This window comes from Rhincodon typus, chromosome 19, assembly GCF_021869965.1.
Source record: "Rhincodon typus isolate 14 chromosome 19, sRhiTyp1.1, whole genome shotgun sequence".
In the NCBI taxonomy this organism is placed as follows: domain Eukaryota; kingdom Metazoa; phylum Chordata; class Chondrichthyes; order Orectolobiformes; family Rhincodontidae; genus Rhincodon; species Rhincodon typus.
This window is the reverse complement of record NC_063350.1, coordinates 16847139-16863302: the sequence shown is the minus strand read 5'-3', so window position 1 is coordinate 16863302 and position 16164 is coordinate 16847139. Positions and strand designations below refer to the sequence as shown.

Below are 16164 nucleotides of genomic sequence, written 5' to 3'. Positions count from 1 at the left end.
GGAAGAAGGTACATTCTGGGTCTGTTGGCATAACAGAACTCAGTGCAATTAAAAATAAGGAAGTTTTTTAAAATTAAGTAGACAACTAATAGTTACTGCTATTCATACAACTAAAATAAGATAGTATGTTTTGCAATTTGTTTTAATTTCATAGTTGCACTTTTAAGTTTATATGTTAACTGAAAAGTGTGTTGTGGTGTCCTATATGTACTGTGCTATACGAGTTGAGATGGAGGATCAGCTGCTCTCCTTGCAGGCACAATATGACAGCAATTCTAAATCCAGAGAGCCAGATGTCAATCCACGGATTAGAATGAAACTATGCACTAAAAGACCCAAGACGAAGAATGGGGGAAATCCAAGTGGTAAGAATACTGGCCTTCAAAAACTATTAGAAATTTCTAAAATGTATTTGTTGATTTCAACTTCCAACTACATATAAATTGAAGATCTCAATTGTTAGGGGTAGGGAAAAGTTGATGCTGCTTGGCCTGCTGTGTTCATCCAGCCCTGCACCTTGTTGTCTCGGATTCTCCAGCATCTGCAGTTCCTACTATCTCTGATTCATTTTTAACCCCACTGTGAAGCCTCTTCTAAGGATGCCTAGCCTGAAGAAGTTACCCTCCTCCCTCCGGACAAACCTCAAGGGATCTCTCTCCCACTGCAACTCTCTCGTAATCTCTTCGGCCCTGAAACTGCTCGACCACGTCCTGAAGCAAACCAGGTACTACAGCCACATCACCTTCCTTAGCACCTGCCTACGGAACCAGATCATCCCCAATGGACTACAATCCACATTCAAGCCTTCCCAATTTGGCCCCAACCATGACAATATACTGATCTATCCCCTTCCTAACTCCCCACCTACACTCACCTTTACTGGCTCCATCCCCGCCTCTTCGACCTGTTTGTTTCCTCTCCACCTATCCTCTCCTCTATCCCTCTTCTATCCGCCTCCCACTCTCTCCCTATTTATTTCAGAACCCCCTTCCCCTCCCCCTTTTCTGATGAAGGGTCTAGGCCCGAAGCGTCAGCCTCTCTGCTCCTATGATGCTGCTTGGCCTGCTGTGTTCATCCAGCCCTGCACCTTGTTGTCTCTTTCTAAAGCCACTTCTGATTTGTGTATAGTGTTGAAAATAATATTACTTATCTATGTGTGATTTGTAAGTATGTATGTTTTTAGTGGCATCAAAGTTAACATAGTGATAGTAAACATGACAGGTTGTATCTTGTATTTTATATACCATATTTATATATATCATTTTTAAATTTACATATATATATATACCAAAACCCATCTGGTTCACTAATGTCCTTTAGGAAAGGAAATTGCCATCCTTGCTGGTTTGGCCTACATGTGACTCCAGACCCAAAGCAATGTGGTTGTCCTCTGGGCAATTAGGGATGGGCAATAAATGCTGCATTGCCAGTGACGCCCTCATCCTGTGAATGAATAAAGAAAAAAAAATTGTGTTTACCTGATGTGCAGTTTTTTCAGTAGCTCGGCTTTTCTAAATAAAATTATAGTTAACCAAAATTGTTTTCTTTATCAGAAACGCACCCTTATAATCTTGTCAATAAATTAGTCATGGTATGTTTTGACCAGAAAGTTCCTGAGATGGTCATCAGGCTGACACCCAGTAGGTGAATTTAGCTAAATTATGGGTCACATCCATCACATTAAACAATTCTCATGAAGTAAGATTCTGAAGTGATAAAGATGTTGAAATGGCAAGTATTGATGAACAAATTTGCATTTGCTTTAAACTATTCTAATAAACAACAGTAATCCCTGTAAAAGGAAACTGCCCAAGTTCCTTCAGAAGGAGCAGAAACTGCAAATAGCCACAAATTATATTGGTTATCTTCTAATTTAAAATATAAATTATAAATTGCAGTGTAATTAACATATTTCTTTTTTTCCTCCTCAGTGGAAGTTCATCTGCAATTTTTGAATATGCAGCCAGACATGCATGATCCCCCTCAATGTGAGGTTAGTACAGAAGTTAAGGCATGGATGTACCTTGATCCATAAGTGAGAACTACTCAGAGCTTTTAAATGGCAATGTTGTGAATGAAACATAAAGATATTCTTTGGCATGTCCTTGGTTGTTCTTCAGTGATTTTGTTACACCTGTGAAAAGACATTTTGTCAAAGCTTTTGTCATGTACTCATCAGGACTTTTCTCGAGAGTACAAATTCAAGGTGAAAAAATGAACATTTATACTGCATGAGAGGAAAGATGCTGATTTGTTGGCAAGTGGGCCCTGACTGCTAGAGGCATTACCATGAATAACTTAACTATTAACCATTAACACTGACTGTCAGTTGACAGACAGACACTGTTAAATTTGAAACCAGGCAGCTTGACTCTGATTGGTCAGGGCATTGTCCTGAGAAGTGAATGAGAGAACAGTTGTCAGCTATTTTGTTGAATTAAAACAGGCATTGGGTGTGTACATGTTCTTTCTGATTTAATATCCGTAGCTTCAAAATTATATCCAAATCAAAGTTGGCTTTAGAAAGAAAATTTTCTGTAAACCTATTAATTGAGATGTTCACTTTACATGTGGATAGAAATTGAAATCAACGCATACATGTTAGAAATTTCTAATAGCTTTTGACGGTCAATATTCTTACTACATGGATTTCCCTGATTTCTGGTCTTGTGTCTTTTAGTACATAGTTCCACTGTAATCCTTGTGGGGGTTTGTAACTCAGCTCAGTTGACTGAATGGCTGGTTTGTAATGCATGGTGATGCAAAGAGCAAGGGTTCAATTCCTGTACCAACTGAGGGAAGTTGGGCAATTGTCTTCCACAGTAACATAGGAACAGGAGTAGTCCATTCTGTCCCTCAAGCCTGTTCTACCATTCAATAAGCTCATGGCTGATCTGTGGCCTAACTCCATATGCCTGCCTTTGGCCCATTTCCCTTCATATCTTTGTTTAATAAAATTTATCTCTCTCAGGTTCAAAGTTAACAACTGATCGACCATCCACTGCCATATGGGGAAGAGAGTTCCTAACATCTACTACCCTTTGTTTATAAAAGTGCTTCCTAACATGTCATCTGAATGGTTGGGCCCTAATTCTCAGACTATGCCCCCTAGTTCTAGAATGCACAATCTGTGGAAATAATTTATCTGTATCAACCCTGTCTTTTCCTGAAGTTTTTGATCAGATCACCCCTTAACCATCTAACTTCTACAGAAAACAGGCCTAATTTGTATAATCTCTCTTCATAACTTAACCCCTGAAGGCTAGGTAGCATTCTTATAAACCTATGTTGTACTCCCTCAAGACCAACGTATCTATCCTAAAATGTAGTGCTCATATCTGCACACAGGAGTCCAAGTGGGATCTAACCAGGGTTTTGTTTAACTGCAACATAACTTCTGCATCCCTATACTCCAGTCCCCTAGATATAAAGGGCCAGCATTCCAGTAGCTTCCTTGATTACTTTCTGTACTTGTATTTTAAAAATCTATGCACCTGCACCCCAAGTCTCTTTCAATGTGTTTAACTTCAGACCATCTAGAAAGTACATTCATTTTCAGTCCAAAATGGATAACCTCACATTTGCTTACAATGAACTCCATCTACCACAGTTTTGCCCATTCACTTAGTCTATCAATATCCCTTTGCAATTTTATGCTATCATCTACACTGTCTATAATGCCACCTAACTTTGCATCATCAGCAAATTTTGATATATGACTTTCTATGCCATTATCCAAGTCGTTAATAACTAACATGAGTAATTAAGACCCTAACATGGATCCTTGTGGAACACTACTGGTCACATCTTGGCAATTTGACTACCTACTCATCAGTCTCAGTTTGTGTCACCTGCCACTCAACCAATTTCCCAGCCCTGTCAATAATTTTCTCTCAATTCCACATTCTTCTACCCTAGTTAACAGTCTCTTATATGGGACTTTATCAAATACCTTGTAGAGGTCCATATATACAACATTCATAGACATTTCCCTGTTCACCACCTCAGTCACCTCTTCAAATAATTCAATGTTAGGTATGACCTACCTGCCATTAATCTGTGCTGGCTGTCTCTGATTAACTGAAAATTTTCAAAATGTTCAGTTACCCCATCCTTGATTCTAGCATCCAACAATTTCCCCACCACAGGTATTCGGTGAACTGGTCAGTAATTCTCTGGTTTTCCTCTTTCATCTTCCTTATAAAGCAGAGTGACAAGTGCAATCTACCAATCCAGAGGGAGGACTCCTGTGGTCCCCTACTTCCTTTAACATGCTCTGATGAAAACTGTCAGGTCTCAGGGATTTGTCACTCTTTAATTCCATTAATTTTCTCATTGCCATTTATTACTTACATTAATTTTATTCAGTCCCTGTTCCCAATCTACTATTAATTTTCTCAGGACTGCTGGCAAGCTATCCTCCTTTTCCACTGTAAACATTGAGGCAAAGTAATTATTCAACATGCTTGCCATTTCCCCATAGCCATTGACAATATCTGCTCTTTCAGCCTTTAGTGGGCCAACATGGCTCCTGACCACTGCTTTCCCTTTATATAACTATAACATTTCTTCTTATTGATTTTGATGTTCAAGGGAAATTTCCTTTCTTAATCCCTTTTAGTGGTTCTTATAAACAGCTTCATGGGCCTTTCCTGGTCTTTGTGTGTTTCCCATTCAGCAGGATCTGTGCTGTTTTTTTGTATGCCTTTTCTTTTTGTTATCCCTTTAATTGTCCATGGCTGATGTCTTTTGTGAAGTAAAGCTTTTTCCTGTTAGGGGTATAAGCTGGTTCTGTACTGTTTCTTTAAACCTCATCCACTGTTCTTCAGTTGTTTTATCCATTAGCAGATTGTTCCAGTTTACTGTGGACAGTCTCTGTCTCATCTTGTTAAAATCAGCCTTACCCTAAATCAAAATCACTCGTAGCTGATCCATGGTTTTTGCTTTCAAACGCTACATTGAACTAAATCATGTATGATCACTATTTGATAAATGTTCACACACAGTTAGGTTACTAATTAATTCTGGCTCATTATCCATGACTAAATCCATGACTATTGCTTGTCCCCTTGTTGCGTCCAGGACATATTGTTGTAGGAATCCCTTCTGGGCACACTGCAGGAATTTCCTACCTTTCAAAAACTGCTTGTCTGCCCTTCCAAATCTATGTTAAAGTTAAGATTATGAATCAATACTTGCTATTTCAAAACCTTTGTCACTTCAAAATGTTGCTTTACTGGAATTATTTAATGTGATGGATATAAATGGATAATTAAGTTGTCCCACAAAAAACTCATCTTCTCAACTTTTCCCCTCATCTAAGGTGTGATGACCCTCATGTTAAACCACCACCAGTCATCTCCCTGTAATGATAGTGCAGCTACATGATCTGGTAGGAATACAGTGACTTTTTAGCTTCTAGTCATGGTTGTGCCCTTTTGTGGTGCAGTTATAGTTTCCACACCCTTAGGCCGGAAAGCCTGGGTTCAAGTCTTACCTGCTCCAGAGGTGTATAATAACATCTTTGAACATGTTGCTTAGGAAAATAGGTTAATTTTTTTTTAAAATGTAATAGATAGTGCAAGCTCAACTGACAATCCTCAATCGGTTGTCAGCATAACTCCTTGCACATTCAGGATCATCCAACAAATGTTGTCCTGTTGCAGAGTCACATCTAATGTTAGACACTATGTCACATGTTTTGCAATCAGGGGTTAATCGCAGAACATGAATTGTGTTGCAGCTTTAAAAAACTTTGGTTAGGCTACACTTAGAGTATTGTGTTCAATTCTGGTCACCACATTAGAGGAAGGATGTGGAGGCTTTGGAGAGGGTGCAGAAGAGGTTTACCAGGATGCTGCCTGGAGTAGAGGGTATGAGCTATCAGGAGAGGCTAGAAAATCTCAGGTTGTTTTCTTTTGAGCGGCGGAGGCTGAGGGGACATTTGATACGAGTCTATAAAGTTATGAGATGCGTAGATAGGGTTGATGGTCAGAATCTTTATCCCACAGTTGAAATGTCTAATACAAGGTGAGAGAGGGAAAGTTCAAAGGAGACGTGAGGAGCAAGTTGTTTTAAACAGTGTGGTAAGGGTCTGCAACGCACTGCCAGGGGGGCTGGTGGAGGCAGATATGATAAGAGTATTTAAGGGACTTTTTGATAAGCACATGAATATGCAAGGAATGGAGGGATATGGACCAAGGGCAGGCAGAAGGGATTAGTTTCATTTGATGTCATGTTTGGCACAACAAGAGGTTAAATAATTTCTTGACTACCAGGGTATCAAAGATTATTGGGGTTATTCAGGAATTGTGAAGTTGAGATTAAAATTAAATCAGTTATGATACTGTTGAAGGGCAGAATGAGCTCCAAGGACCAAGTAGCCTATTCTTGATCATTGTTCACATGTTTGTTTGTATGTTCATTTGCCTGCACCTTTCTTGTTGCGAACAGCTGAAGGGACATGCTGTTTGATACAATCTGTTAATCTATAGGCAAACAACCCCCACACCTGACATCACGTTGGCACTGAAATTCATGACCCATAATCTCTCATTCATGTGATAGGCAGAATGTCCTTTTGGCGTGACAGCACCATTCTGTTAAAGCCGAAACCACTTAAGTAGTTTCTGCATAGAAGCAGCATGAAACAGATAGCTTCACCTGTTGCTCTAACTTTTAAGTTAGCTTACTTACCGAGGATAACCTAAGGTAGATTGGGCTTTTCTCAGAACCACAATTAACCTCCTGCTTTAGGGCCTTCCATGAATTTTCACAATATACAGTGAGAAATGATTTGGCCAGCTTAGCCATAACCCTACTAGATAACCTTGATGTACCCTATTTTGGTATCTAGTTTAGTTGGTGAACAAATGAATCATGCCATATTTATGAGGTTTCTAATAAGTTCAGTCTTATAGTGTAGAATTGTAGGGACCCCAACTGACCAGTAAAGGCACCGTTTGTGGTAGACTGTAACAGAGAAACCCTGGCCAATTTCTTAACTATCAAGGAAAGCTCATTTAATTGTTCCATTTCAAACACAAGTTTGAGTGCAACCAGAAAGGTTGACTATGATTGGTCAACTTAATAGAGTCCATTAAGACACATAAGGAAATTATTTACATGCAACTGCAGATTCAAGTGTATTATGCAAATTTATTATCAATACTGTAAATCAGATATATGGAAGGGCTGGAAGGTTAGATGTCATTCCATTAAAGACACATTTCTCATGAAATATAACAAAGATGATTGTAAGAGCTAGACCTCATGGTGATCCCATAGAAGCCTCATCTATTTTGACATACATGGTGTCATTAAAACTGAATTCAACTGCATGAGTTGCTGAGTTCATAAGTTCAACGAATACCAATTAATGAAATGGAAGCAGGTCTAGGTTGCCATAACGTAGTGCTGCAGTGCAGATGTCTCGGGTTTCTTTGAAAGGTGCATTGGTGAATGAGCTAACAGTATAAATGGAGCACATAGACACTACATTGCTATCAATATGCAAGTTCTGCATGGCATTCATAAATGTGAAGAAGTCCTTCACCATGTAAACAGATAACTTGCTTAAAACTCATTGCAACAATTTACCCAAACATTTGGCCGGCTCTTATTGTGCAGAATCAGTCACAGATAAGATTGGGCATAAAGGGCAGGCAGAAAGAACGTTTACATGCACTGCGCCAGTTTCAACTCAACAAAATAGGTTATAAAATTCTCTGATTCATTTCTCAGGCCAATGCCCTGACCAACCATACTGGTTTAAAACTTAACGAAGCCTGGCTGTCAACTGTCAATCAGCATTAATGGGTATATTCTCCACAGCAACATCTCTACCAATCAGGGTTGATTTGCCAACCAATTAACACTCTCCTTTCATGCAGTATAAATGTTAGTTTTTCCCCTTGAATTTACATAATTGTAAACTATTTTGAAAAGTGCATGATGAATAGCTTTGACAAAATCTATCTTTTTCCACCAATAGTCAAGTTCTTACCTATCAAATGACTAATAGTTCTATTAAGGTCAGAGGATGAAATTTATAGTATAAAGTAGTGGAAAATGTTCAACTTTAGATGTTACACTGAATGTTAAACTGCAAAGAAAATTGCTGTAGTATAGTAGGGCTATAGTAATTGCTGTTCAGAGGAAGGGTCACCGGACCCGAAACGTTAACTCTGTTTTTACCTTCACAGATGCTACCAGACCTGCTGAGCTTCTCCAGCAACTTTGTTTTTGTTTCTATAGTACATAGGCTGTTATCTAAGATCAGAGTATTGACAAAAACACTGCAGGAAGCTTTTTGTCCGATATTGGTACTAAGTGATCAAATGAGCAGAGTGCATAGAGGAAAATCAAGCACAGAAGATTGCATACCTTTAATAGAGTCTGCCCAATTGTCTTTTTCCTTCAATTTAAGTGATCTGAGAAACAAGTGGAGTTGGTTCTGGGTTCCCTCTTCACAGTTTTTCTCGATATATCTGCATCCATTCAATTATTTGCTGCCCAATTGCACAGAAGAAAACTTCCCTCACTGTTAGATGAATCATAACATTTTAGAAAAGGGAATCCATTGTAAAAATACTCTGTCAACGTGTCACTCCTCTTGCATTATCCTCCTCTCACTATTAGTCACACAGAAATCCTCAGATCTTTACTCATGATAGCATGATAAATGCATGTTTTCGTTCATGTTTTCAACAATACATATCTGTAATTCATTAGGAATCCAAACAAAGACATTAATCACACACACGTAACAACAAGCTTTAAATTCAGACAATGTTTCTCTTTAAAATATCTAACATGTGGAGATGGAGTGACTGCTCTGTTCACACTAACAAAAGAGAAATCATGCAGTATATAAAAATAACCATTCAGTGTTAAATATAACACGCTAGTAATACTCAGCAGGTCAGTCAACACTTATTAAGTGATAGGGGTTGGCTTAGCTCACTTGGATGGGGTTTAGTTTAGCTCAGTTGGCTGGATGGTTAGTTTGCAAAGCAGTGTGATGCCAACAGCAAAGGCTGAATTCCAATCATAGGCTGAGGTTACCATGAAGGACTCTCCTTCTCAACCTCTCCCCTTGCCTGAGGTATAGTGGCCCACAGGTTAAATCACCACCAGTTGACTCTCCTAAAGAGAGAGCAACCCTATGGTCTGTGAAAATTCAGGTAAATGTTTCAGGTATGTATTTTCATAGGTACTAGAATATAATGGCAACTAGATCTAAATTAATTGTCATCATCAGCTAATGGGTTTAATTGTCCGCTGTGAAATTCTGTGTCACTGGTCGTGGGTTCTGTGGGTCCTCATGTGGATGATGAGCCCATTCCCAGAGCGAAATTTCTGACCACATGTTTGGCAGGTATTTCCAGGAGATGGAATAGTTTCTTGGCCTTGAGACTGCTGAAATTCCTTTCTCGGTTTCCTTTTCTACTTTTCCTCTTGCTGACGGACATTCTCAACGGATCATGACCCTTCAGTGACTTCTTCTCCTTTATGGTCTAAATTATTAGCTCTATTTGTGCCATTAGTTGATCTGTCTTATTGCAAATGCTTCATGCATTCAAATAAAGAACCCTTAATTACATTTTTTGTAACTATTAATCTATGCATGGACCATACTAATGGACAATTACTGTTAAACTCTACCTTTTCCTGCCCCACTGTGCTTGCTTTTACCCCAATTACTGCACTGTGCTTTTGCCTCAACCCGTCCATTTAGATTTCTAAATCTTCCTTCTCTGAATCGTTGTGTCCCCAACCAATCCACCCTGACCATTTCTCTTTTAGTGTAAAACCTTATCAACAGCACCTTTGATATAGTTTGTCAGGATTAATTCCAACCCAGTTTAAGTGAAGCCCATCCCAACAGAACAGTTCTCTTTTTACTGAGTACTGGCACCAGCGCCCATAAATCAAAAGTCACTTCTTCCCATACCATGCTTGGAGCCATGCATTTAATTCTAATTTAAGGTTTCACCCTCTGTCAATTGACACATGGCTCAGGTAACAATCCAGAGATTATTATCTTTGATGTTCTCTATTTTATTTTGGATCCTAACTTTTCAAAATCTCTCAGCAGAACATCATTCCTGTTTCAACAGGTTATAGAACAACTAGATGAACCCATTCACTCTAAGTTCATCACCCACTATGAGGAGATTTTTTTTTTCTTAATCATTCATGGGATGTGGGCATCGCTGGCTAGTCAGCATTTATTGCCCATCCCTAATTGCCCAGCGGGCAGTTAAGAGTCAAACACATTGCTGTGGGTCTGCAGCCACACATGAATCAGACCAGGTGAGGATGGCAGTTTCCTTCCCGAAAGGGCATTACTGAACCAGATGGGGTTTTTTCCTGACAATCAATTCATGGCCATCATTAGATTCTTCATTCCAGATATCTTATTGAATTCAAATTCCATCATCTGCTGTGGCAGGATTTGAACGCAGGTCCCCAGAACGTTATCTGGGTCTGTGGATTAACAGTCCAGCAATAATACCACTAGGCCATCACCTCCCCTAAATCTCCTTAGCCCTAGTGCAGGGTAGGCAACACAACACAGAGAGCAGAGTTTATCCCCCTGAATATGCTGTTCCTTATCACTGTTATGTTTCTCTTTGCTCTCCCCACTTGAATGGTATCCAGCACCAGAGTTCTCTGGTGAATTTATTTATTCACCCTGTATTCCTTCTGTTCATCCACTTGGGCAGCAAGTACCTCATTCCTCTTGTTCAAAGTCAATGGTTGAGTACCGTCCATCACTACATCCTGGGTCCCCATGCCTGCCTGACTTGCAGTCAAAACTCTGCTGTCCCTGACCATTGACCAACTGTGAAGTTCTACCTAACTAAAGAGGTGGAACTATCTTTTGGAACAAAGTGTTCAGTTAACTTTCCCCCTTCCTGATGCTCCAAATTGCCTGCAACTCAAACTCTAGTTGAACGACTCTGAGCCAAAATTGCTCAACACGAAAACTCACTGCAGATGTGATTTTCTGAAAGTGCAGTGCATTCCACAGATTCTCATATGTTGGACTAGCAAAGTATACCACTATCCCTGCTGTGTCTGAATACGTGCATTTAATTAGTCAATTCGCTATTAATTTACACTGCTAAAGTAATTTACACAGCAAAAGTAGTAGCAGAGACAAAGACAAAAGCCACTGGTGACTGTAAAAGCAGCTCTTCCTCCCCTAATATGACTTCCCATCTGTATAAAATTCCCAATTTAGCACTCATTCCTTGTCTTACTTTGTGCTCCCTCTCCGTGTGGGAGCAAAGCCTTACTGCTCCCAAGTTACAACTGCTTAGTTAGATTCCTGACCCAGATGAACGATGTGTAGAAGAATGCTAAGGACATGAAAGAATGAAGGCAGCCAGCTGAGAGTTTTAGGACACTCGTCTTGCTGTACCTTACAAAATCAGCTACGGTCCCACTCTCCCAGCAAGATCGAAGTGCAGAAGATTCTGCCTTTCATCAACCTGAAACATTGGGCTGAAACATATATCCCCTTTGGAGCAGGAAAGCCTACAGGGTGTGATATCAATTTGCCATGCAACCCATGCTGTTCCTGATGCCTACAATTTTAGCAGTGACAAGGAAGGCCACTTAAGGGCCTATATTTGCTGCTACTGGGATTTTTCCTATGAAGAGGACAGGCCTGTGCTAACTTTCCAGCCCAAGTAGTGAAACAATGATAGCCATGCAAGGAGGTAAGGGTACATCCTTTTTTAGTACCCTGTGCCAATGGAATGTCCCTCCCACAAAGTACTTCTTCTAGTCCTACAGTCCCTCCAACCTGTTTAAATACAGCCCTACCCCTCTTTGCTGAAGCCTGAGAGCCCAGTCCTGGCAAGGCACCGGACTTACCTTTATCTGGGCTCCTTCACAGCTTGCTTCCAATCAGGACTCACTGCAATTCCAGCATTGACCACGACTCTGAGGGGTGTCCTGGAGAGCTATCGGCCATTTGTTTGGTTGGCAGCTGTCAAAGGCAGAGTTTTCTTCATCATGAAAGCTAAGGTCTCACCTCAAACCAATTGGCAGCCTGACTACTGTTAATGGGGCTATCCCATCACTCTTCTACCCTGGGCCCCAACATAAAAGTCAGCCCATTAAGTCTGTTTCTGTCTCCAGAGATTCTGCTTGACCCTCTTATTTCCGGAATTTTCTGTTTTGCTGCTCATAATTAATAGTTGGCTCTGAAAAATCCACCAGTTGGAATCATTTTGAAGAATGGCTCCTGAGTGACAAGACAAAAATAGGTTTTCAATGAAAACTGCATTAAAGAAAAACAGGTTTTGAAATTTGTTCCCATTTTGCCTTTGGGCTCCTATCCTCCTCAGCGTTTCATTTTACAGAGATGAGCAAGTTGTGAGTTCAGAGTTGTCTGCACTAAGCATAGGTGCCCCACCTTCCTCACCAACCTGGCAAAGTTTAATGTTGGCCCTGTATTAAGAAGGTGATTTACTTCAGTATGAGAACAAAGTGAACTTACTCCTCATAGTGCCATGCCAACATATTAAGCTAACAATACATTGTTCAGTCAGAACAATTATGAGCTGCATCTGTACTATACACAAATTAAGTTTTCCCTTTTCGAATTTTCCGCCTGTGGTGAAATTGGGGCTGTGTTAGAAAGAGGCACAACTAATCATTAGAGACTGGGTAGTCCTAAGTGGAACTTTCGATTAGTTTATTTCCTCCCTCAATATTCTGCAGTATTTGTGATGTACAACATGTCGCTGTATTTGCCTTACCATGCATTTTAAACCAGCACAGCCACAGTTACGTCATGTACAAACAAATCAAGTTTCAGGACAACGTGTAACCATAATATAAGGTAAGTAATCAAACCAGTTTTTCCGCTGAATGCCTTTCTCTTTCCTTTGTAGTTTACTTGACTGTACTTGATCGAGTACTTACCTCTTGTGCTGCAAAGTGATAATCGAAAGAATACAGAGCATGTTACATTTCTCTTACTCCCATTCACACCATCACCCCCTTCACCTTTGACTTAAAGTGTTTGGAATTGTAACTGTGGAAACCATTGCCACTCAATCGTGTTCAATTTTTTCTTAGTTTTGAAGGTAACAGCACTCATTTTATATTAAGGTACAGTGTTGTTTTCAAATATCAAATTTCATTTTGGCTTTCTCCAGTCTCCTCACAGGTTCTATTTATTTCATGCTCAATGTTTTCTTTGGAGAAAGTGACACTGTAGGATCTTATTTTGTTCCACAATCTAAATAATGTTAACAAGCTGAGACATTCATTTTGTTTCAGTTTGAGATTTAAAAACAATTCTAAGTAAGGTTTACTGAAGAAGCCTTATCTGGAAACACGACTTTTCCCTGACCGTATATTTCACCTTGAACATATCAAAGCTAGGAGTTATTAGAAACATTCTTCCCGTATCTGCATGGGTTTCCTCCGGATGCTCCAGTTTCCTCCCGCAGTCCAAAAATGTGCAGGTTAGGTGGATTGGCCTCGTTAAATTGCCCATAGTGTCCAGGAATATGCAGGTTAGGGAGATTAGCCATGGTAAATGGGCATTAATGGGTGTTCTGGATCTGGCTGGGATGCTGTTTGGAGGGTCAGTGTGGACTGGATAGGCCAAATGGCTTCTTTCCGCACTGCAGTGATTGTATAATTCCATGACAACAAGCAACAGTTAGCTTGATGTTAAAGGGGGTGACTGAAAAAGTGGTTGAAAATAGTTTTTTGATGTTTTTTTTTAAGGATGGGAGAGATGGAAACAACTGGAACAGCTTAGACAGCAGAATTCCAGAATTTCAGGGTGTGACACTGGAATCTCTGCCCTCAGTGATGGTTTGGGGATTGACAGGTGCAGTAAGAATTGAGAACAAATGCAGACAATAAACCAAAATGCAAGAAGAAGGAATCTCAAAATTAAAGAAATGAGCAGAATCAACAACATAACATAGATTTGAAGTTAAAAGTAAATACTAATAACTCTGCATTCAGGAAACAAATCGTTCAAAGTTAATGTGTTTGATTTCCACCTTTTGTTACTGAATAGTATTCTATTCTTCCACTCTGCACTTTCAGCAGAAATATCCCTACTGGCTTCCTACTTAAATGTCATTTATCCTTGAACTTTCTTTTAATTGCCATCAATCCTTCTTTAGAAGCTTTTTTTTTGTTTGTTCATTTGTGGAGTGTGGGTGTTACTGGCTAGGCCAGCATTTGTTACCCATCCCTAATTGCCCAGAGGGTATTTAAGAGAGCCGCATTGCTGTGGGTCCAGAGTCACATGTAGGTCAGATCAGGTAAGGAGAGCAGTTTCCTTCCTAAAGGATATTTTGTGAACTAGATGGGTTTTTTTCTGACAATTGACAATGGTTTGATGGTCATCCCTAGACTCTTAATTCCTGATGTTTATTGAATTCAAATTCCATGACCTGCCATGGCAGGATTCAAACCCCAGAACATTACCTGAGTTTCCAACCTCATCGTTCCCCAACCCTGCACTGCCCGCTTCTATCTCCTTCCCAAAATCCACAAACCTGAATGCCCTGGTCGACCCTTGTGTCCGCCTGCTCCTGCCCCACCGAACTGATCTCCAACTATCTGGACTCCATTTTCTCCCCCTTGGTCCAGGAACTCCCTACCTATGTCCGTGACACCACCCACGCCCTCCACCTCCTCCAGAACTTCCAATTCCCCGGTACCCAACACCTCATCTTTACCATGGACGTCCAGTCCCTCTACACCTGCATTCCCCATGCAGATGGCCTAAAGGCCCTCCGCTTTTTCCTGTCCCGCAGGCCTGACCAGTCCCCCTCCACTGACACCCTCATCCGCTTAGCCGAACTCGTCCTCACCCTCAACAACTTCTCTTTCAATTCCTCCCACTTCCTACAGACAAAGGGGGTGGCCATGGGTACCCGCATGGGCCCAAGCTATGCCTGCCTCTTTGTAGGTTACGTGGAACAATCCCTCTTCCGTACCTACACCGGCCCTAAACCCCACCTCTTCCTCAGTTACATTGATGACTGTATCGGCGCCGCCTCGTGCTCCCACGAGGAGCTCGAACAGTTCATCCGCTTCACCAACACCTTCCACCCCAACCTTAAGTTTACCTGGACCATCTTGAATACCTCTCTCCCCTTCCTGGACCTCTCTGTCTCCATATCGGGCAACCACCTAGAAACCGATGTTCATTTCAAGCCCACCGACTCCCACAGCTACCTAGAATACTCCTCCTCCCACCCACCTTCCTGCAAAAATGCTATCCCCTATTCCCAATTCCTTCAGCTCCGCCGCATCTGCTCCCAGGATGAGGCATTCCACTCCCGTACATCTCAGTTGTCCTCGTTTTTCAAGGACCGTAACTTCCCCCCCTCAGTGGTCGAGAATGCCCTCAACCGTGTCTCCCACATCTCCCGCAACTCATCCCTCACACCCCGTCCACGCAATAAGAACCAAAAAAGAATCCCCCTCGTCCTCACGTACCACTCCACCAACCTCCGGATCCAACGCATCATCCTCCGACACTTCCGCCATCTGCAATCCGACCCCACCACCAAAGGCATCTTTCCCTCCCCACCCTGATCTGCTTTCCGGAGGGACCACTCTCTCCGTGACTCCCTTGTCCGCTCCACACTCCCCTCCAGCCCCACCACACCCGGCACTTTTCCCTGCAACCGCAGGAAGTGCTACATCCGCCCCCATATCTCCTCCCACACCCCCATACCAGGCCCCAAGAAGACTTTCCACATCAAGCAGATGTTCACCTGCACATCTGCCAATGTAGTGTACTGCATCCGCTGTACCCGTTGTGGCCTCCTCTACATCGAGGAAACCAAGCGGAGGCTCGGGGACCGCTTTACAGAACACCTACACTCGGTTCGCAATAAACAACTGCACCTCCCAGTTGCGAACCATTTCAACTCCCCCTCCCACTCCTCAGACGACATGTCCATCCTGGGCCTCCTGCAGTGCCACAACGATGCCACCCAAAGGTTGCAGGAACAGCAACTCATATTCCGCTTGGGAACCCTGCAGCCCAATGGTATCAATGTGGATTTCACAAGCTTCAAAATCTCCCCTCCCCCCACCGCATCCCAAAACCAGTCCAGCTCGTCCCCGCCGCCCTAACCTGTTCTTCCTCCCACCTAT

At 41.5% G+C, this 16164-nt stretch overlaps 1 protein-coding gene across 4 annotated transcripts in view; it reads left to right on the top strand.

Moving 5' to 3' along the window:
* Positions 1–16164, top strand: part of rbbp8l (retinoblastoma binding protein 8-like) — a 104127-nt gene that overhangs the window by 53230 nt on the left and 34733 nt on the right. For all 4 annotated transcript variants that reach the window (XM_048608602.1, XM_048608598.1, XM_048608600.1 and 1 more), the window contains exons 11-12: positions 257–365; positions 1932–1993. In XM_048608602.1, coding sequence (XP_048464559.1) covers positions 257–365; positions 1932–1993 — 171 coding nt within the window. The remainder of the gene's footprint in view (positions 1–256; positions 366–1931; positions 1994–16164) is intronic.